Below are 21,719 nucleotides of genomic sequence, written 5' to 3'. Positions count from 1 at the left end.
ACCATAGAAACAGCCTTCCTTTATTCTTGGTAAGCTGCTTCATGTTTACCATAGATAAAATCTTGCATGTGGACATTTAGCACTGAGAGCTGGTGTACTCTGTTTTACCTTGCAGCCTTTTAGTGGATGTGCCTGTACACTGTGTATCAGTTGGTTGCATTGCAGGCTGTTTCTGATCTGCTTCCTTTAGGACTCTTAATTCATTCCTGTCGGCTTGTTTGGGGTTTGGTGGGGTTTTTTTTTTGTACAAACAGGAGCAAATGAATTAGCCTGCTGCATGCTGCCCCCTTAAATGGGTCATTCTGTGCGAGTCTAGTTCAGCTGACAAATATATTACTGACAACTTAAACTCTTTATCTATAGCACTTTTTTACCATCTTGCCCTTCTGCTATCTCAGAGATAATGCAAAGTAGGGTTGTCTTTAAAATACAGGTCCCTTTCTTTGACTCTCACAAATTAAATCCTATTAAAATCATAGCAGTATTTTGTATCTAAGCGTAACACTATAAAAATCACCCACTCATTTCCATTAAAATCAGGATTTTGAAGTCCCTGATCCATTTTTCAAGGAACATGTAGCATTTCTGGAATCAGCAAGTTCTGTTTCTTCACAGCCCTGCTGGACACCTGACATTAGCCCTTTTCCCAATGTCTTTGCGTGGGCTGCAGCTGAATGTCAGCAGGGACTCCCTCAGACAGCCAGGCCTTGGCTTTGCAGGGCATTCAGCAGAATCCATTTCCCAGAAATGCTGCCAAAACTTTAACTCTTTGAGCATGGGAGGGAGTGACTTCACACAGTGACCAAATCCTGTTCTCTACCATTTTGCATGTGGTCTCTTTTGAGCTGAGTGTGGTTCATCCTCTTACAAATGTTTGAAATGCTTTTGTTGTAAGAAACATGAGAATTATTGTTATAATGCAAAAGTTTGTGCATATGGATTTGCTGGCAAGAAAAACATCGTTTTTTCATTTACGTTCTCGTTTGCTGGTGATGCATATTTGATGAATAGATCTTACAGAATTGTCCTTCTGAAATAAAATACATCACAATTATTGTATCTTTCCTTTCTAGAGAAATAGCATTGCACTCATGGTGAACTAAAAACAAAAGTAAGGCAGTGTTTTTAGGTACTACAAGTACGTTTCAGACCTGAAATGCCTTTTGTAGTTAAAAGCTTCTGTATCTTGTCTTTCTTTGCCAGTTGTAAAAATAATTGGCTTAAGGACAGAGTAGCTGTAAACTGCCATCTTCCAAAACTTAGTTTTTGTTTGATTAACAAATTACATTTATCTCTTTTTTAAACTTTGTGGTTTTTTATTCCTGGGTTGGATCCTGAAAAATAAACAGAGAACTCTCTGATATATCATAAAAAAAGGAAACGTGTTGTTGTGGTTTAACCTCAGCCAGCAATTAACTACCACACAGACACTCATTCTTTCCCTGGTGGGTAAAAGTGGGACAACTTGTGGGTTGAGATAAAGACAGTTTATTAGGTAAAGGGAAAGTATGAGGAATTCATTCCCTAGTTCCCTTCATCAGGCAGGTGTCCAGCAATTTCCAGGAAAGCAGGGCTCCATCCTGAAGTGCTGGTGACTTGGGCTGTCAGATGCCATAAATCCAGTATCCCATACTCTTCTCCCTTCCCCTAGATTGTGTTGCTGAGCACAACATCACCTGGTCTGGGGTATCCCTTGGGTGGGTTGAGATCAGCTGTCCTGGCTTTAATCCCTCCCAAATCCTTGTGCACTCCCAGCCCACTCAGTGGCAGGGTGGGGTGAGAGGCAGGAAAGGCCTTGACTCTGTGCAAGCCCTGCTCAGCAATAACCAAAATATCCCTGAGTTATCAACACTGGTTTCAGCACAAATCCAAAACACAGCCCCATACCAGCTACTAGCAAGAGAAGTAACTGTACCCCAGCCAAAAGCAGCACACCTGTCCTGTGTGTGTCCAAGCACGTAGTGTTTTCTACATGAAGAACAGCCTGATGGCTGAGCAGATTGGCAGAAAACTGCCAAATACATGTGCATCATAAAGCTTAGTCAGTAGAGGATGTACTGAATGTACTGGCTTTGTGGGTTAACAGTAAAAGTGACCAAAATGTTTTCAATATCCTGTGTTCAGTAATACTTTTATAAGAAGCTTTTGTTAAATCTGCTGATTTCAGCAAAACTCTTGTTAGGTGTTTTGTTTTTGTTTGGTTTTGGGTGTTTTTTTTTTGTTTTTTTTTTTTCTTTTTTTTTCCTGTGGAGTGGAATTTCTGATTAAGAATTTGGTAAGAGTAAGATGAGATTACCCTAAGCAGGAAATAGACTTAGAATGTGAGAGTTGCTAAGGGGTCTCTTGGCTAATTTGAACAAACTCCCTGACACTCTTCCCTTTATGACACAGACATGTGAGGAATGCAAGGTTGAATTTTGAAGTCAGTCAATATTCAGATATTTGTGCAAAGCAGAAACTCTCACAGCCCTTTCTGTAAGAATAACTTGTTAGAGATCCACCTAAGAACATCCTTATTGCTTCCTGACTGGAGCCTCCTTTGCGTCATATGAAGATGAGTAAGAGCTTGAACCTCTCTCTTCCAGGTGGAAGCTTTCACACCACTAAATATTCTAGTAGGACCTGTCTTTTTCTCCCTGTCCTTATCACAACCCTACATTCTCTTGCTCACGATTGAGTCTTCAGTGTTTTCCCAGTGTCAGAGAAATTTTTTTAAGTGGTCTGAGTTTTGCAGAATGTAACAATACTTCCCCACCTCATTGTGACACATTTTTGTGACACTGTCACATAATTAATTGCATGTTATGTTTTTCCATTGTTTCAGGGAAAGAGTACATTCTGGGTTTTTTTGCTGATTTTTTCAGGCTTCTCTTGAACATACTGTATTTTTTCTTGGTGTTCAAAAATGAAAGGAATTTTCTTGGTTTAACCTACTTAGGATTTAAATAGAGGAGTTGAAGGGGAATTTAACTATGGAAGTGTTTGGTGGCTAGGTTCCTTGCTTGCATTGCAGAACCCAGAGGTCTTAATTTAGGCATTTAGACTTCTTGAATAAATTATGGGATAAGTTGTATGTCTGATTACAGCAGTTGCACAGACAGTATCTGCAGTATGAATAATCTAAATCAGGCATCCAAACCCAAATGTAAAAATGCATATTGGAATATTAAACACTGTAGCTTGGTAGGTCAAGCTCTGTCTTGCAAAGATGAGTTTGGAAATCCTTTCTTTAAAAAGCATACCACAATTTAATCCTTTCTTTCAAAATCATGGTAGTAGCAGTGGCTGCCTCCTTTTGATCTAAAATGTAGAGTTAGAATACAAGTCTTGGCTGTAGAATATCAATTAAATTTCTTTTTCTGACTGAGAAAGTTCCACCTTTGGAATGGTGAGATGATAAACATTTAAGTAGTTGGAAGTATTGCTATTCAGGTCTTTCTGTTCTGTGTTCTACCAATTAGCATAAGAAGCTGTGCTCTCTTTAATACTTTCTGTCGGGCCTACTGAATCTTTAAATATTTTATGCAAAAAGGAAAAGCTTCAACAGAGAGAGATGAAATGAGCTGCCTGCAGCTCTCAGCAGTACAGCTGTAGGTGCATTGCATTACCCTGAGACTGCAACAGCAGGACAGCTTTGGGAACCAAATACCAGGAACTTCTCCATCATGGCCTGTTCTCCTACTGTAGGCTGGAAGCTCACCAATCTGCCAATTTGGGTGTGGGAAATGCCAATTTGAGTCCTGCTAGCTGGAGGCAAAGATTGAATAGTATTCTGCTACTTAGAGATGTAAATTTTGGGCTGCTGGATAAAGTCAAACTCTGTCTCTATGCAGAGCCTGGTTGGTAAGTTGACCCGTGGAAGTAATACAGGCAGAGGAGCTCCTGGTGTAAGAGGTTATGTTTACACCATGTCCTTTTAGGACATGGTTTGAGATGATCCTGAAGGTGCTTAGCTCTGTCAAGAGAAAAATTTGTTGGACATAACCACAACTAGAGAACTGTGCTCACAAAAATACCTTTGTGATTTTTACATGTAGTTATAATTTGTAGTGAGGCTTAAAGACTAGTTTTCATTACTTGAAAAAAACAGGGAATCCTCAAGATTTGAGATATGAGCAATAAATTTCAAGCAAATACAGGTTCACAATAATTGCTTTGACTTTAATTACATTGCCTGCATTAAACTGTTTCACAAAAGCATGATTGTTACTTACTTGGTAGAGTGTGGTATATTGAAGCTCACTAGTATTAAAAGTTAATATTAAAATTATTTTTGCATGTTCATTTCTAGATAAGACTATTTCAACAGTATTTTTCAATTTTCTTGAGATCTCTAGTGAGGTGTTAGAAATTAAGTATCGATGGCTAGTGTTGCATGAACTTGGAAAATATTTTGCCTTTCTAGGATAGTTGCTGGTTTAAAAGTGAAGTCTAAAAAATGGATGAGCTGCTAGTAAAGCTTGCCTGCTTCTTTAGGAGGAAAATGATGTTTTCTTTGAAATTATATAGAAGACAAGAAATTTTAACTGAAAAACTAGTTTCGTTATGATACCAGCTAGTAAAGAATATTGTTCTATTATTCTGAGAATCATAAAAAAAATTTGGAAAGCAGAGAAAAGAACCCATTTTGCATACATTTTGCATGTTGGAAAAGAGTGGGTGTCAGAAGCATAGAATAATTTTGTGTGGCATGTTTTCCAGTTAACCTTTCACACAATCAAGTTTGTTCTCAACTGAGCAGCAGTTCAGAGAACAGTAGGAGTTATTCCTAAGCTCAACTCTAACTTTTCCACTAACTCCACCTCTTCATTTCTCCTGAGAAACTGAATTACAGGCAGTTGCTGACCAATGGCCAGGTATTCCAAACTCCCTTATCTTTACTTCACTGATAGAGAGATTAGTAAATCCTGATTGTTAGTGTTATTTTTCCACATCATGTATTTGAATCATATAATAGATTTTAGTTCAGTGACCCAAAAGTTCACTGAACTGGAGGCATTTCCATGTTTAGGGGAAATAATTTCTGTGGGTCCGAGACAGTTTTTGTCTATGTAACCTGAAATGACATTTTACAGCAGATCAGATGGTAAAAATGTAAGAATTTGGTTTGGTGATTTAGGCCATTGATGTTTATAAATAACCCAAGTTTGATTCCAAGACAACATTGAGTAGAGGAAATAATTTCATTTAATCGATGATGTGGTTGTTCAGAAGAAGCTCTTTTCTTGCCTGGGAGAAAGGAAATGCTGAAGTAGCAGTGTGTGGAGAGCCAGGTGGAAGCATGTGGGAATTTGTTTGTTAGCTGGAGGAACAACACACAGCTGGGCTGTGAATAAGAGGGGCTTCTCAAATACAAATGGAATTAACTCGTGTATGGAATTGTAAAGTTCTATCTAGTGGGGTAACTGTTTAATTTTAACAAAATTTGAGGACATTCTCTCACTACTGCTGTTGTATTCCTACTGACTTTATTGGTGGGGTATAGGTACAGATAAGGCAAACGTTTTAGTGAGTGCAGCAGGTTTTCCCTTACAGCTCAACCAACATACATTAATTGAACAGATGTAGTAGTTTTGATTGCCTGCCTGTAGTGCCTCAGTTTCAAGGCTTGGATGTGGGTCTGGCATTCTCACTTTGTCATTTCTCCAAACCACAGTCAATAACTGAAAGTTGAGATCTTAAATTAAAAAGAAAGTGATTTCTGAAAACATTTTGGAAATCCATGTTAATTCCCTTCAGATATTTTTTCATCTCTTACTTGAAAATAAATCTGAGCATCCACCAATATATAAATACAATGTACCTTTTAGAGTAATTATTTGTTCTCTCACCTAATATATCTGTGCTATGTTGTCACACAGATTCTATAACCTGAAGTGTAGTTGTAGACTAACCAAATTACTAACTGCCAGGTATTGTGTTATTGAAGTAGAAGAAAAGGTAATTACAGCATCTTAAACCAACCACAGAGCTTTGCATTTAAGCTGATTTCAGTTTATGCTGATGCTGTAAAGGATGTTTCCATTTTCTTCTCTGCCAGCTCTTTGGCAGCATCTGCCACCCCTGCTTTGCACCAGAATCAGCACTGATGTAGCCACACTGACGACTCAGTTGGAGATCTGGCTGCTAAGACATTTTTGTTTGGTTTTTGCTGGGGCTGATTTTCAGCCATCAGGTGAAGTTTTGATCCTGTTGTCAGTGCCAACCACCTAAGGAAGGACAAAATAGCAAGACTGTTCCCTTTAGTGACAGTGTGGCCTTAGGTGAGCTGACAGTGTAACAGCAATTTTGGTTGTGAAAAGCTGCTCTTAGGCCATAGCACAAATAGGGGGAAAGCACTTGGTCTAAAATACTGACTTGTGCAAAGAAAATGGGTTTGGACTGCCTTTATGCACCATTCTGTACAACCAAACTAACCCTTTGTGTTTCTAAAGCAGATTAAATGTAAGTAACTCTGTTATAAATACTATCTGCTGTCTTTTCATAGAATCACAGTGTGCTTGAGGTTGGTGGGAGGTCAGCTGGTCCAAACCCTCTGCTCAAGCAAGGCCACTTAGAGCCTGTTGTCCAGGGCCATATCCAGACAGCTTTTTAACATCTTCAAGGCATTTTACATAAGAATTTTGATAAGCATATTCTTGGAGTAATGCTTAAACCCAAATCTTCTTAGTTTCTCTTTTTACAAATACTTGAGTAAAATGAAGTGCTTGGATTTATAGAAAGCATTAATGTTGCACCATCTTTACATTTTAGACTTCACTAGTGTGTCTCTGCATCAAGCTTGATCATAGAATAAAACTTATTCTAGTGCTTTAGCCTAGTGAATATTGGAAATAGCTGTATTACAGACACTGGTTTTTGTAAAACAAATGTAGACCCCAGGGATCAGTGCATCCGACTTATTCACACTCAGACTAAATTGTAAGCATGTCTGCCTCACTTAAGGGAGAAGAGATGCATCATTCAGTGTGCATCTCATTTCTGGTAATCAAATCTTTGTGCAGTGTCTGTACTTCTCTATTATTGGCTTGATACTTCCGTCTTGCAGAGAAGAAAAAACTTATTTATCGAAATACAAACGAGGACATTTTTGTGGGCAAACTGTGCTTCTCCTGTATTGTCCCATTATATTAACCCACTGTATTCAGTCATTGAGACAAGATTTATTATCTTGCACAACAACAAATTACTGCTGATCATTTGATTGACTTCATATTCCTGTTTGTGAGGTGGTAACTTCTCTTCTGTGCTAAAATCCTCATGTGTTACATTTTATGATGTGACCCTTTTCCCTGTGCAGCATTTATCCAGATTTCTGTAGTTGTGTTTCTTCATTACAAGGTGAAGTTTCTCCTCCAAATCAAATGGGGAATTTGTGCTAGGCGTAGAGTTGTTGCTGAAGAGCTTGGGAGCCTTCACAGGTGATTATGTTTTGTGGGTGATAAGTAAATTCTAACAGCATTGTGCCCCTCTGCTTTGCCAAGATAGTAATTCTATAGTAATTCTGGGTCTTTTTCTGCATAATTGTTCTATAGGGGAGGTGAACATTTGGAAGGGTACTAACACAAGTTGCTGAAAGCTGCTGACATTTTCCTGTTTGAAACAGTCACTCTCTCAAGTTGATGCAAGTGGAAGAGTCACTCAAGCAAGAGTCTTCTAAGCGTTAAGCAACCTCTACCAGGCATAGAAGGAGGAACTTGAACTTTCTGTAGTATAGCCCAGTTCCACCTCAATTCTGCTTCAAAAAACCATTGTTGGTCTGTTGGCATGATTGTTTCCTCTCGGTTGGTGGTTCAGGAGGTCTGGTGTGGCTCGTACTGTTTTCTGTATTTCTCCAGTGGAGGGAATCCTCTGATTTGATTTATTTGTTCTTTCAGCATATGCAGATGACTATCCAGGCTCTCCAAGATGAGCTGCGGATCCAGCGGGACCTGAACCAGTTGTTCCAGCAGGACAGCAGCAGCAGGACCAGCGAGCCCTTCGTGGCAGAGCTGACAGAGGAGAACTTCCAGCGGCTGCACGCAGAGCACGAGCGCCAGGCCAAGGAGCTGTTCCTGCTACGGAAAACCTTGGAGGAGATGGAACTGCGTATTGAGACACAGAAACAGACCTTAAATGCACGTGATGAGTCCATCAAAAAGCTGCTGGAGATGCTGCAGAGTAAAGGTCTGTCAGCAAAAGCCACTGAGGAAGACCATGAGCGGACACGACGGTTGGCTGAGGCAGAGATGCACGTGCACCACTTGGAAAGCCTTCTTGAACAGAAGGAAAAAGAAAACAGCATGCTGAGAGAGGTGAGTGACCAAACACATCTCCAGTCTTAAACTCCTCTCTGTCTCCTATCCATTTCACAGTTGTAAGGAAAGAATCTTCCATGCTCTCTATAAGCTGTATTTTACATTAGATTCAATAGAATTTGCACATATTTTAAAACTTCTTTATGGCTTTCTTGTGTGTACCTTTTGGGGTTTTGTGTTGCGGGCCCTACTTTGCCTGTAGTCTCTGTAGGAAGTTGGAGATGAATTGTCCTAAAGCCTGTAAAATGAATTATGAATTCTTCTGTTCTATTGTACTTAGAGAGAAAGTAGCTACCTGTATTTAGGTGAGAGCAGAGAGAGAAATCTTTGCAAGAGTAATGGATGATTGCTCAACAGTTTCCATGGAAACAGTCATCTTGCTGTGAAGGGTATTTGATAAAACTATTACCTGCCCTGGATGCACAGCCAAAAAAAAGATTTCTTAAAGGGACACTGCTGCACACATAGTAACGCCTTCTCACCATCCTTCTGAAAACAGAAAAACTATTGTTATGTCTGTATTGTACCTTAAAAGAGTACAGTGGCAGACATTCTTCACTATTAATAATTTTAAACTAATTATAACAAAATACAGTCTATACAGAATACAAATATTTTAGTAAAATGAAGGAAAAATAAATGAAAGAAAATGAGTTATTGTGTAGCCAGTGTCATTACATTTTTTGGTATTATTAAATGCATTTTCCTCTTGTCAACCAGCCTCCTAAAGTAATAGAATATTAACTTCTAAAAGGCTGGTAATTCAGCATGGATTGTGTAGATGCACAGATAAATATGTGTATACATGGATTCACTATTGCTAAGATTCTGTATAAAGATTATTTTACATCTGTCGACTGGAGGCATGAATTGATAGCTATCCATGTGTACTGTGTGTATGAATCTAATGACCTGTTCTGCACATTGGTATCTATCTCATGGTTCAGCACTTTTTGGGAAAGCTCTATGGGTATAAAGGACTTAAGGCCCCTCTCTAAGAAGTCAAGAAAGCAAGACCTGGAAGAGTTTTTTGAGATGAGTGTATGCAACACATAAATACCTCTTAATACCTCTTATGCATATGTTTCCAGGGCCTGACCCATAGTGCCTGTGTTCTTGCAAGCATTTATATAAGAAAGCTGGAGCCCATTGCATTTCTGAGCCAGATTTAGGCCAGATTTATTTTTTAGAGCAGTAATCTCTTGAGTGTCTGGAGTGAAGATAATATGATTCCAGAGTTTCTGCACTACAGTTTTTTCCTTTATTTAGCAACCAATGATAATTCTGTTCCAATTCTTGTAACTATTTCAGGAAGAGCCTCAAATGGCTTCCATTTGTTTCTGCTCTAAGTCCAGCAACATAAATGAAAAGCTGGCAGGAGCTGTGCAATTTTTGAGTAATGTGGTTGCATTTGTTCCTGCTGCAGATGAGTGGATGTTGCGAGATAAGAATTCTTGTTTCATTCACGTGTATTTGGAAATCATCAGTCATTTAAATGCTAGTTTTTATGGTAAAAGACTTCCTAGAGGAGGTAGAGATGACCTACTGACTTGAAAGTGCAAATACGATTTATCAAGTGTTTTAAAATTAATTACTCCTTGCTGCTTACCCAGCCCTTATTCACTGAGAAGTGTAAGCTGAGCATAATGTAATTTGTAGCTCAAACCATGGATATGATGTGGGATCCAGCTGTGAAGCTGAGCACCCTTGTAGCCTCAAAAATGTGGTGCCATATTTTCTCTTTATGGAACTGGGTGACAACAGGAATGGTTTTATTTGTACCTCTGTGTTGTCCTTGAGCTCTGAGCAAGGCTGAGCTAAGTGATCTCAGACTTATCTGCAGCAAACTCAAGTCTCATGCCTGGGGCTCTGGCAGGCTGGAGAAAATCAGAGAAACTTGCAGCTGGCTGCATCTGACTGCCTGAGCACCCAGGTACTCTGCAGAACGTGGTTCACAGCTGCTGTCCATGTTTCACACTTGGAAGTTGTCTCTCTTGGGTGTGTCACCTGTTAGGTGGTGTCACCTGTTAGGTGTGTCTGCATCACCCTCCTCAGCTGACCTTCTGTTATGTTCATCTGTATTTCCATAGTTGTGGGTTATTTTCGCCCTTTGCTGCCCCAGATACTAATGATGGAATTTTTGAGCTGCTTTGAAGAAATGATGGTTCTATATGTAGCGTTCCCAGTATCTGGAAAGGCATGCTAAACTCTTCTTTAAATACAGCTGTTACAGGAAGCATGAGTATCTCAGAGGGATTCTTAAGAGTGTGGAAGGTCAGTTTATATTTCATGTCCAAACACAGTAGAAAATTTTAATAGCAGTCTTGACCATCTTAGCAAAAGAAGTTCTGAGATGTCAGAATCCACTAGTACTGTTTCTGACTCTGCAAGAGTGTTAGATTTCTGATAGAATATTTGCTGGAAATAATATTAAAGATCTACATCTTGAAGCAAAAAGGTATTCCTCAGTTTTCCGACTTCAAAACCTACACATAATTCAAAGTGTGATGTTGACACTCAAGGTCATCAGACAATTTTTCAGGCAGGCAGTGCAGTTACAGTGGCTAGCAGCATGACCTTGAAAATTAAACCTTGAGAATTAATTGATTTCTTCAGCTTTTGCTATTGCTGTTACTGTACTAAAGATTGCATGAATTTCCTAAGGAAAATAAATTCTAAGAGAGGTCAGAGTTGTGGTTCTGATAAGAATATAACTGTGTGCCACTCAACATTTTAGGCTGTTATATCCATTCCAAGTTACCCCTTTTTCTAGGCTGAAAAATCTAATGCTGCTTAATTGTTCCTCATATAAAAGACATCAAATATTTTTGATCACCTCCCAGGGCACTGCCTCAGTCTCCCAAATCCAGATTACAAAATGGATTCTCCAGCAGCTGCTGAGAGGTATCTTCATAAGCAATTGGACTCTCTTGGGCTTTTCCCAATTGCCCTGACATCTGAGGATCTCAAGAAATTATTCATCTAAGTCCATAGGAAAGTTACTATATCCAGCATAGGATGTATTCAGCAACTGGTACAGAGGACATTCTCTCATTGACACAAATAATTAAATGTCTCATTGAACATCAGAATGCCCTGACTGCAGCAGATAACAGTGTGGCTGCATCACATTCCTCTACCCTGGAAAACAAGCTTAAGCGTCATAGCTTATTAAAAGATGGCTGCTATTTTGAATACCCCTTCTTCAGTCTTTGTAACAATTGTTGTTGTTGGTATTCTAGACTTAACTTTCAAAAACAAAATTATTTTCATACCAGGAAGAAATACTTGATGAAATCCAGCAGCTGGACTACAGCTTCCAGAATAGCTCCCAGGTTGCATTAACTGCTGCCTCTATGTTCCAGACTTGCCTGTTGCAGAATTATCAGTGGTGGTCCATAGCTCCAAAGATAACCAAGCTTGTTTGGTTTTTTTGACATCCTCCCTGCTCCCCACTCCCCAAAGTGCTAGATGCACTGATTAGAAATGGATTTTTCTCAGTTACACGGATTAATAGCCCAAATATCAGTGCAACTTAGGGCAGAATATGATGTGACTGCATCCATACCCAGTGTTCCAAACACTTGGAGTACTAAGTACTAATATTTGTAGGGACAGTCCAACAAGGACTGTGTATGGATGGCTGACCACAACCATTTATTTGGAAACAGAAAGAAAGCTGTTTATCCTGAAGGTTTTTTTCCTTCAGAAGGCAGTTCTGGAGTCAAGGCTTGCATGTTACACTAGTGTGGAATGAGAGAAGAACTGACAGGAGCTTTATACTTTGTGTTCAGAAACTGTTTGGTAGTAAATTACAGTTCTGACTTTAATTTATTTTTTTTTTTTTTTAGTAATTGGGCCCATTCAAACAAGATGGATTTTAATTCCAGCTGAGTACAAAATTGAATGAAGGAGTTAGGGATGTAGTGCTCCACAAATAAAGGAGGTTTTGTATGTAAAACAGGCACTGAAATGGGTGGTTCTTGAAGGCACTCATCCACAATGAGCTTAAGGAAAGAGGCTGTGGCAGAAAAAGCTATTATTTCTTTCGTTTTTTGAGTGTTTGCTGAAATGGCAACCCCATAAAATGCTGTTTTGTGAATTGCATCACACTTACTTAGGATGGCCTTATTGCAAGGACTGACCTCTCTTTGTGGCTGTTTGGAGTCAAACTGCCCACTCTATCCCAGGAATTAGCACTAAATGTCTGGGAGCACTCCTTTCCCTGTCTCCCCACGGGGCAGAGGTCTGGCAGAGCAGCAGGCAGGCACACCAGGCTATCACACAGGTGCATTTAGGCTTGGATTAGCAAAACTTGATCCTGTGGTGGCCAGAGAGCAGCAGCAAGGAGCTCAGATCAGAGAAAGGAGGGATGTGGCATCTAAATGCCTCATCTGAGCTGTGCCCAGTGCAGAGAACTTGGTTCCCTTGTCTGACTGGATTTTAATGAGCTGTGACAAGTTTTGCAAAAAAAAAAAAATATTTTTCCGTGGGTGTGTTAAAATTCTTACCCTTTTCTGCTTCAGGCTCAGAGGAGGATTGAGAAATTTTAATTGGAGCAATTAGAGGTAACTCAAAGAAAACTTTTGTCCCATGCCAAGATTTTGCAACATAAATAAGATACTTCAAGAGAGTTTTGTTTTGCAGGAGTAGATAGATTCAGTAACTGGAACTCTTACTACCATCAGACTAGGGGATATCTTTCTGATGAGGTAAAACATAAAGTTTCTGCTTTTTTATTGCTGCTTCATGCTTTTGACCTTTTAGAAGCAAATGGCAATGGGAGAAGTGATTTCAATCAAGATAATTTAAATAATTATGTCTTATTAAAATTGCTTTTTTGGTCTGCAGGTAGTTTTAAAACATACAGAGGTTTGTTAGGTCAAAATTTGAGAAAACAGGCTATTGCAACTTGAATGCATGGATAATGTATTTTTTATGCATTTGAATTTTTTTAAATACCATTTTAGTTTGGAATATTCTGTATGTCACCTTAGGTAAGAATGACAGTTAAAAATATTTAAACATATATGAAACTATTTTCAGCTTTCCTCAGTGCAGAGGTTGGTTGGCTTCATAATTCTTCAAAAGTTGAAAAATAAGGTTGGAAAAGAATGTATTTGTTTTCTGTTTTTCCAGATGACAAAAAAATCTGAAACACCTTGTTCTAGCGTGGCAAATTTGTGGGTTTTGTACAGTAGTTAAATAATGTGTGGGTATTAAGTAAATGGAAAAAAGCAGAACTCCAGTCATCTGTCAGGATGCTTTTTCTGTATTATAATTATGGTCTCATCAAAGTGAAATAATTAATAAAATTTCAGTAGATTTCTTCATATGCTTTTTCTAGCATGGGGGGTAAATTATTTAATTATTGTACTTATTTCAAAGCATTTTTTTTCCTATATGAATGGGCTATTCTTCAACATACAGGACAATTTCTTATTATTTCATTTTTGCACTTCCATACCTTTCAGATAGGATTTTTAAAACCATGTGAAACAATGCATAAATCTGTCTGGGGATTAAGAGTTTAAAATGCTTAAACTTCAATGTCTTTTGATGTTTTGTTATATTAGAAGATTTTATTAGTCAGTGCTTGTTACATGATTTGCTTTGTTTACAAATTACCTCTTAGGGATGTTTTCCTTGGAGATGGTCACATTATCCTGCACTTTTTTTCAGTAGAAGTGAGATTTGTGCAAGTTTGTTTCCACAAATGTCAAACTTTGTAGTGGAAGGACAAAAACCTAAAATTAGCATGACCAAGTTGGAACCTAATTTAAGTACAAAATGAGTGCTTTTACACCTTAAATAAGAGGAAAGAGAAAAAAATTAATAATAGCACACATGTAAATGAAGTTCTACAAGATTAAGATTTTAATTTTTAATTGACTTCAGCTTTTGAATTCACAGTTCTGTAGTCAGATTTCAACACAATGAGTTGCTACTTACAACTAATTGGATGGTTTGAATTAGTTCTCATCTTACCTTGCTTTTACTCTAATTCCAAAGTTTTGAGGGATTTTGCTTTTGTTTCCTGCTGATTGAAATACTGAGCTGAGCGGGAAGCTGTGCTTTAATTTTCACTTTAGGTGATGCCTTAGTTAACAAACTTAAGTGTCCTAATATCTGAGGTTTAATTGGATTTAGAAATAATCGTCTCAATGGATTAATACAATTGCAAAACAGAGATGAGTTTCTTTAGCCAGGGGTAGCTGAGCTTCAAAGCAACTGGCACTCTCCATTATCAATATGTGTGCAATTGCCAGCACATCTTTCAAAGTTATGCTCTTCATGAATACAGTCACTTTGTTTTTTTTCAGGGAATTATGTTGATTGGGTTTGCAAATGCAGGAAATGACAAGTGGAAAAATGCAGAAATAATTTCCGAAGGAACTGCCATGATTACTGCTTCCAGACTTGTATAACTATATAATTTTAGTAGCAAAAACTCTTAATAGCAATGAAATAAATTCTACAGGACTCTTATAGATTCTTTTTTCTGTTCGTTTTTACATCTTGCGGAAATAGAAATTAAAATTACTGGTATGGAGCACTTTTTGGAAAAAAAAACCATAAAAAATCCTGAAACTAAGCAATTGTGATACTATCCAGTTACCTTCTGGCACCAGGTAGTAAAGATATTTATATAAATGAGTCATGCAGATTAAAGGGCTCTCCCACAGGTTATTTCATGCAACCTTCTGCTCAAACCAGCAATTTCAAGCGGCGGGGGATTCCACAGCCTCTCTGGGCACCTGCTCCAGCATTTGGTTGTTCTCCTGGTAAAATCTTTTTTGCATTAGCAGGTCTAAATTTTCAGTGCTGCAAATTCTGCCTGTTGCCTATCATCCTTCCACTCCTCAAAAGACCTTTGTTTCCATCATCTCTACAGCCTCCAGTTAATTCTAGGAGGCATCAAGTTTCTCCCCAAGCCTTTTCTTTTCAGCTGAGCAAACATTTTTTTCTCACTCTCTGCCCTTGCATCGTGTGTCTGTCAGACTCTGTTCAGATTTTCAGTGCCTTTCTTGTACTGGGGAGCCCAAAACTGGGCACAGTGCTCCAGCAGTGGTCTCACAAGGGCTGCACACAGGGAACACCTGCTTCCCAACCTCCTGCTTCTGCACTCTTCTCACTCTCACTCAGCCCAGGGTGCAGTTGGGATGGTTTGGGGTTTTTTTCCACATCAAGGGCACTTAGCTTGATCCAATTCATGTCTTCCCCAAATTCCATATATCTGTAAGCTGCTGAGAGTGCTGTCTGTCCCGTTGTTCAGATAATTCATGATGGCACTGAGGGGTGTCAGGGGGAAGCTGCTGCCCACTGGACCCCACACTGCTCATCAGCACCAGGCTTTGAGCCTGACAGCCCAGCTCGTTTGCCACCTGCTTTGTTAACCACTTACCCAGCCTGTGGCTCACGAATTTGCCTCCAGGCATGTTTGGAGGCCTTGAGACATGGAACACCCATTGTCCCCCACTTAGCCACATAGACAGGTAGAAGAAAATCAGGTTAGTCAGGTATGATTTGTCCTTCTACACAGCTAAAGGCCTATTTTATCTTCTATAGCTACTAAATAATTTTTTAATTAACAATGATCATTAATACTGAGGTGATGGATGCTCCTGAAATTTTTCTTTTGTTGTAACATTTGCATTTTATTGTAATTAATTGGAACTAGGTTGCTAAAATCTAGGTAGGCAGAAAAGCCATCGGAGAGACTAAACTTTAAGTACAAAAGCTATAACATTCATTTAGTAAAGTCTGGAGGATAAGGTTGGAGAATAAAACCAGTTTTTACTCAAAACTCTCCAGTACAATGAATGATGCAAAGATCCAGCACAAGATATCATAATTGATTACTCAAAGATCTGGATAGTACAGTTAAGATTAAAAAAAAAAAAAAAATACCAGAATCATGACTGTGCTTTTAATTACATATCATGTTTTTAAGAGATTTTTTAAAATAATAAATTAATGTATGAAATGGCATGTTTTAGTTACTCTCTGTGGAATGTGCTGCCTGATAATGCAAGTTTGGCAGGAGATGGAACCCATGTCCTTTATGGCTTTGGAAACTGCTGTGGCTACTGAGAGATGAGTTGCTGTATTTTTAAGCATATAGCCTCCTCCACTATAGAAACATGATTGCTTGAAAGTGCACCTTCACATTTGTTCTAAATCCTGTGCAAAATCAGACACAGGAGCAACTGAGTGAATAACAATGGCCAGGTTGTGAAGGAGGAAAAGGTTTGGACCAAATTCAGCTTTCATTCTTATGTACTTGTGTATAATTTACAGTGATAATACTGCTCAGTACTCAGGACTCCTTTAATTCTAAACTATATTCTCTAATTTTGAATTTAAAAAAAAACCCCATGGACTTTGTAACTATTTATGGTGTGTTCAAATCACTTTATCACAGCTATTCTTTACATATTCTGTGTTCTCAGTGTGTTTGATCAGCTGTTCCATGTAATTATGCTGACCAGAAAATTAGAGTATTGTTCTTCATAGGGCACTGTGGTGCCTTGCAGGACTGCTTGGCAGATGTAATTATGATACACACCTTTAGTTCATATCTTTTTCTGTTGTAGATTTTCTTGAAAAGGAAGATAGATATTCTTAATTAAAAATTAAGATTAAATATAAACCCCAAATCTGGAGAAGGTGCCTACCTTGTTTAGAACTTCTGACTATTTCTAGCCTTCAGTTTCTAGTTATTGAATCTTTTTGGACAGAGCAACCCATTTCAGAATTTTGTTGCCTGTGAATGTACTTTAGAGTTGGAATCAATTTGCACCATAATTTTGTTTTTCCTTTTCGCTATTACTTTTAAACGAAGGAGTTATTGAACATATGAAAGCAATAAAAACATAAAAAGAGATTTATATGAGCCACCCCTGTTATAATAATTTAATATGCACTCAAAGGTGCAAAGATGCTAAATTTTACTAACCTGTTAGGAAACAATAGCAATTACATAAGAAAGTTCTTAATGTGTGAAAGTAAAGTAAAGAAAAATCCTGTATTACTTTATACAGAATGGATAACTTGCAAGGAATGAAGGACTGGGTTCTGTTCTTCTGATCCTGGTATTTGTGTGTGACCCTGTGTTTTTAACTATTGTGCAAAATCCTGTTTCACAGGTTCAAATCTTAATTTTCATCCATTTATGGGGTGTGCTCACAACAGAATCTGAATACATCAGAGATATGATATATTGGTATTTTTCCATTCTGCCACATGGATTCAGCCTGTATTTCATAATTAAGAAAGGGATCTGTGCACTGCTTTCCTTCAGCAGCTGCTCTTCAGTCTGTGTTCCAGAGAGGCTCAGTTTGCCTGTAGCTTTTTTTTCAGGCTCTTCAGGATCACAGGCATGTTGCCAAAATTAAGCCCTTCCTGTGCAGTCAGGAGTTGGGAGGTGTTATTTTTCAGCAGGTTATGTCATCCAAATCACAGTGGAATTACTTAAGGCGATGGAAGTAGGACATTTCCTTGGCTGGAGTGCAGAGCATCACTTCAGACAGAGATACAGGCATTTCTCAAGAAGGAGCTTAGAAGAATTTCTCTTTGGGAAAACACTGAGCAATGGTGGAAGCAGACAGTGTTGTGTCAGCATCCCTTTACAGACATGCAGTTCTCCTGCTGTGTATTCCATCCATCCCATTTCCATAGCAGTAGCTGATTTTATATTCTCAGGTCAGAAACAGTGCCTCTGCACAAGTGGAAATTACCTAACGACTAAAATAAAAATAATGCAGTGACCAGAACAGATTTATAGCGTGTTAATTTTTGACCTTCTTATAATTTGTTTTCTCAGTTGCTAAAAGCTCTCAAGAGTTTGTTTTAATTTCTTTGAGTAAATTTTGGGAATACAGGTACAGGTAAGTAGAATGATAATGGTATTGTTCCACTCTGGTCTATATGGTGCCAGTAATAATTGTGCAGAGGCTTTCAAGGTTTCTGTTGACTCTAGGAGAAACAAATATATTTAGAGGGGTTTTCAGGTTTATTCTTTCAGGAGGTTTTTTTTTTTAATTTCAGAGAATACCAGTCTACACTGCGAACACACTTGTAAAAATAGCTTCTCAGAAAATGTAATACACAAATATAATATTTACAACCAGAGAAACCTTCTGTTGGATTCTCTTGTTATTACCATTCATGGACATCAACTTATGCAAATGGTCTTATGCCAGACTTATGCAAGATTCTTGCAGCCCTTGTCATATAACAACACATTTCAATCTTGCTCACTTCAGAGCTGTGTAGGAACTTCACAATCTTACAAGCAGTGTATTCAGTATTTTTTGAAAGCACTGTGCAACTCTACCTCTTTTGTTCAAATAATTAATTGTGTGGAGCTAGTTGCATGGATGACTGCTATAAAATTTTAATTCTTCACAATGTCTGTCAAAAATACAAATTTGTGAATGGCTCTTGGGATTTGTCTTTCAGGTGTTTGAGGGGAGTGGGTAGATAAACTGTGTCTGTGGGCACATAACACAATTCATTATTAGATTAACTGGCATCACAGTTTGTGCTCTGTGGGGCACCAAAGCATTTTTCTGGTGTATGAGATTAACATTCTAGCAGAATTCATATTCCTGCAGTTAAGGACAATACTGCTTGAAGGCAAAGAGTGAAATAGTTTCTATATTGTTTCTCCTCTTTTTACATGTGTTAGCATGAAACCCCAGCTTTATATGATAGACCAAGTTGTTTCAGCTTTCTGTAATTTTATCCGTTAGCAAGCAGTTTGATGCATGATATTTCTGTGAATTTACATCAACAGAAATATCACATGGACTTTATATCCTCCCATCTGCATCCCCTGAGCCTCTAGAGCAACGTGCTGTACAGTCATGTATTTTCAGCTGTGCTCAAGGCCAAGAGGCTTGAGAAAGGTTTTCATCCTGTATAGTTAAATCTTGCCACTCTGGGGTAAAAAATGCTGGAAAAAGAGAGTTAACAACAGCTGCACCTTATAACTTGTTGAAATAGAAAGCACAGTGCTGCTGTTTTCAGTAAGCCTCTAGTCAAGTGCATTATGTGTATGTCTTCCATGAGAAACTATCAAGAGTTCAGATTAGTTTAGCAGGCAGATGGTGGAGCTTCATAGTAGACCCAGCTGTCATTTCAGGTTTATGTTGAGTAAGAGGGTGGTCAAAGGTGCAGTTTGTGCTGTGCCTTTTTACCTGAGGCTGGGATTCTGTTGAATGAGCTTTTGGCAATCCTTCCTGTGATACGAGAAGTGATAAAAGGAGTGAACTGGCAACATCAGAAAGCAGCACTGAGTTATGCTTTGTATTAGGAAAAGAAGATTCTAGTAATTATGTTTGTATCGTGGCCCTGTCATTAGTCTAAATCTTGCTTTCATTTCTGCTGGTGCAGGAAATCCATCGTCGATTTGAGAACGCTCCCGACACAGCCAAGACAAAAGCTCTCCAAACTGTTATTGAGATGAAGGTAAATGATTTTTGTTCATGGGCAACACTAGAATTTGTTCTCTGGAAAATGGGGTTTCATATGAAAGGTGACTCTGCCAAACACCATATGCTTCTGTCAGTCTTGTAATTTAAAAATAAGTATATTTTTATACTGTTTTATTATCTATTAATATTTTATTTACTATTGATCACTGAAGAGACGGACACAGAAGAAACTTGTCTTCTGTCTGCCTGCAGCAGCTGATACAGATTTCTTACAGTTATCCAAAAGTCCATTATATTACAAGAATGGGAATGATAGGTGAATATGAAAGATTTGTGGGACTTTATGATGTGGATTCTTTTCTTTTTATGTTATCAACGTTTGGAGTACTGCTTTGCATTCTGTGTATTAGCAAAGTTAGCAAACTTGGCACCCACTTAAAGAATGGGTCATATAGCTAGAAATATGTCTGTATGCCATCATAAACTGACTTTTCTAGATGAATTTGTGATTGAATTCTTAAGCCATTAGCGTAAGTATTTAATGGACTGATGGCAATTGGCCAAGAGCTCAGGAGCCATAATCAAATGTGTGGTTTACACAGCTTTATGCAATCATATTTCATATTGTATTTCTCATAAAGTACATAAGACAGGTTTTGGACAAATAGAATTGAAAAATTGGAAACTGTCTTTGCAAGCTGTTCTTTTCCATTTTGTATCCCTCCTTTTAATTTTATTTTCCTTCCTTTTTTCTCCTGCAACTTTTCCCATTCTGTATCAGTGTTTTCCTTATATCCCATCTTTCATTTGCTGTCACTCTTTTATTAGTCATCTTTGTGGTCCATAGTAATGAAAGCTAGTTGACCATCTGGTAACATTAAGTGTCTTTACTATCAAAAGAGAAACACGGGCATTTCTGGGAAACGATGTGAGCACTGAAACTAAATATTGTTGGCAATTTCTACATATCATTTCACCTTATGACCTCTATTTTTTTGTTGCAAAAATCCACTTTATCAGTTTTAACTTAAGTATCAAACATTAAGCAGGAAATCCAGTTAGATCTTCATAATGACGCTTTTAAAAAAATCTCATCTCATGAATAAAAAAATCAGCTTTTTTTTAGCTGTGCTTTACTTATCAGACAAAGAAAAAGTTAGAAAGGTTTTGTTTATGGAAGTCTCTAGTATAGTTTCAAATCAGATCTGAATTTCAGGAAAGACTAAACATTCTGGGGAAATTAAATAAGAAAAAATTAGACTGCTTTAAGAGATAATAGTTTTTAATACATATCCATGATCATGAGTATGCATGAAGCTCTGTGTGAATCTGTTCTTGCTGTTCCTAACACAAAAGACTTCTAAAGAAACAGTAAACCAGGTACACTGAATGAATACCTCTGATCATCCTGTAAAAAGTATGAGGATGATAGATTGACTTCTTTGCTTTTCCACATGGCTACTTTTAACCCACTGAAATGTTTTATACATTGTACATACGAGCAGAATCCTTTACTGCTTTATCCAGTCACAAGTAGATTGTTGCACATTTTCCTTGCTTATGGTGCTTTGCTCTTCCCCATTTGTGACCCCACTTAAATTAACTAGTGGCACAAACCCAATTTTGCCATTCTTGCAGTCACATTTTGCTGTCCATTAAAGTAGAATTAAATTTCTCTTTGAAAAGGCAAAATTTCCTCATGTTCCTTTATTTATTAATTTATTTATTTATTTCATCCTACATGGTGTTTCTGCCCTGAACCATGTTTTCTGTCAGTAGTATACTCTTGCTTTCCTTGGAAGGTAAAAACTAAATTGAAAAATGAGTATCTGAGTGCTTGTATGTAAGGAGTTGAACACTGATTTCTCTAAGAACTTCCTAAGTAAATTTCAAGGGCAGGTGATTTATTGGACATGTATCTCCTTTTGTTTTGCTACGACAGTATGTTAACAAATCACCTAACTTTATGTCTTCTAATTTC

At 38.0% G+C, this 21,719-nt stretch overlaps 1 protein-coding gene across 2 annotated transcripts in view; it reads left to right on the top strand.

Moving 5' to 3' along the window:
* ERC1 (ELKS/RAB6-interacting/CAST family member 1) overlaps positions 1-21,719 on the top strand; it is a 271,097-nt gene that overhangs the window by 52,177 nt on the left and 197,201 nt on the right. For both annotated transcript variants that reach the window (XM_053978014.1, XM_053978013.1), the window contains exons 3-4: positions 7,878-8,294; positions 19,698-19,772. In XM_053978014.1, coding sequence (XP_053833989.1) covers positions 7,878-8,294; positions 19,698-19,772 — 492 coding nt within the window. The remainder of the gene's footprint in view (positions 1-7,877; positions 8,295-19,697; positions 19,773-21,719) is intronic.

The sequence above is a fragment of the Vidua macroura genome, chromosome 5, assembly GCF_024509145.1.
Source record: "Vidua macroura isolate BioBank_ID:100142 chromosome 5, ASM2450914v1, whole genome shotgun sequence".
In the NCBI taxonomy this organism is placed as follows: Eukaryota; Metazoa; Chordata; class Aves; order Passeriformes; family Viduidae; genus Vidua; species Vidua macroura.
The sequence above is the reverse complement of the archived record's forward strand: the minus strand, read 5'-3'. Positions and strand labels throughout refer to the sequence as shown.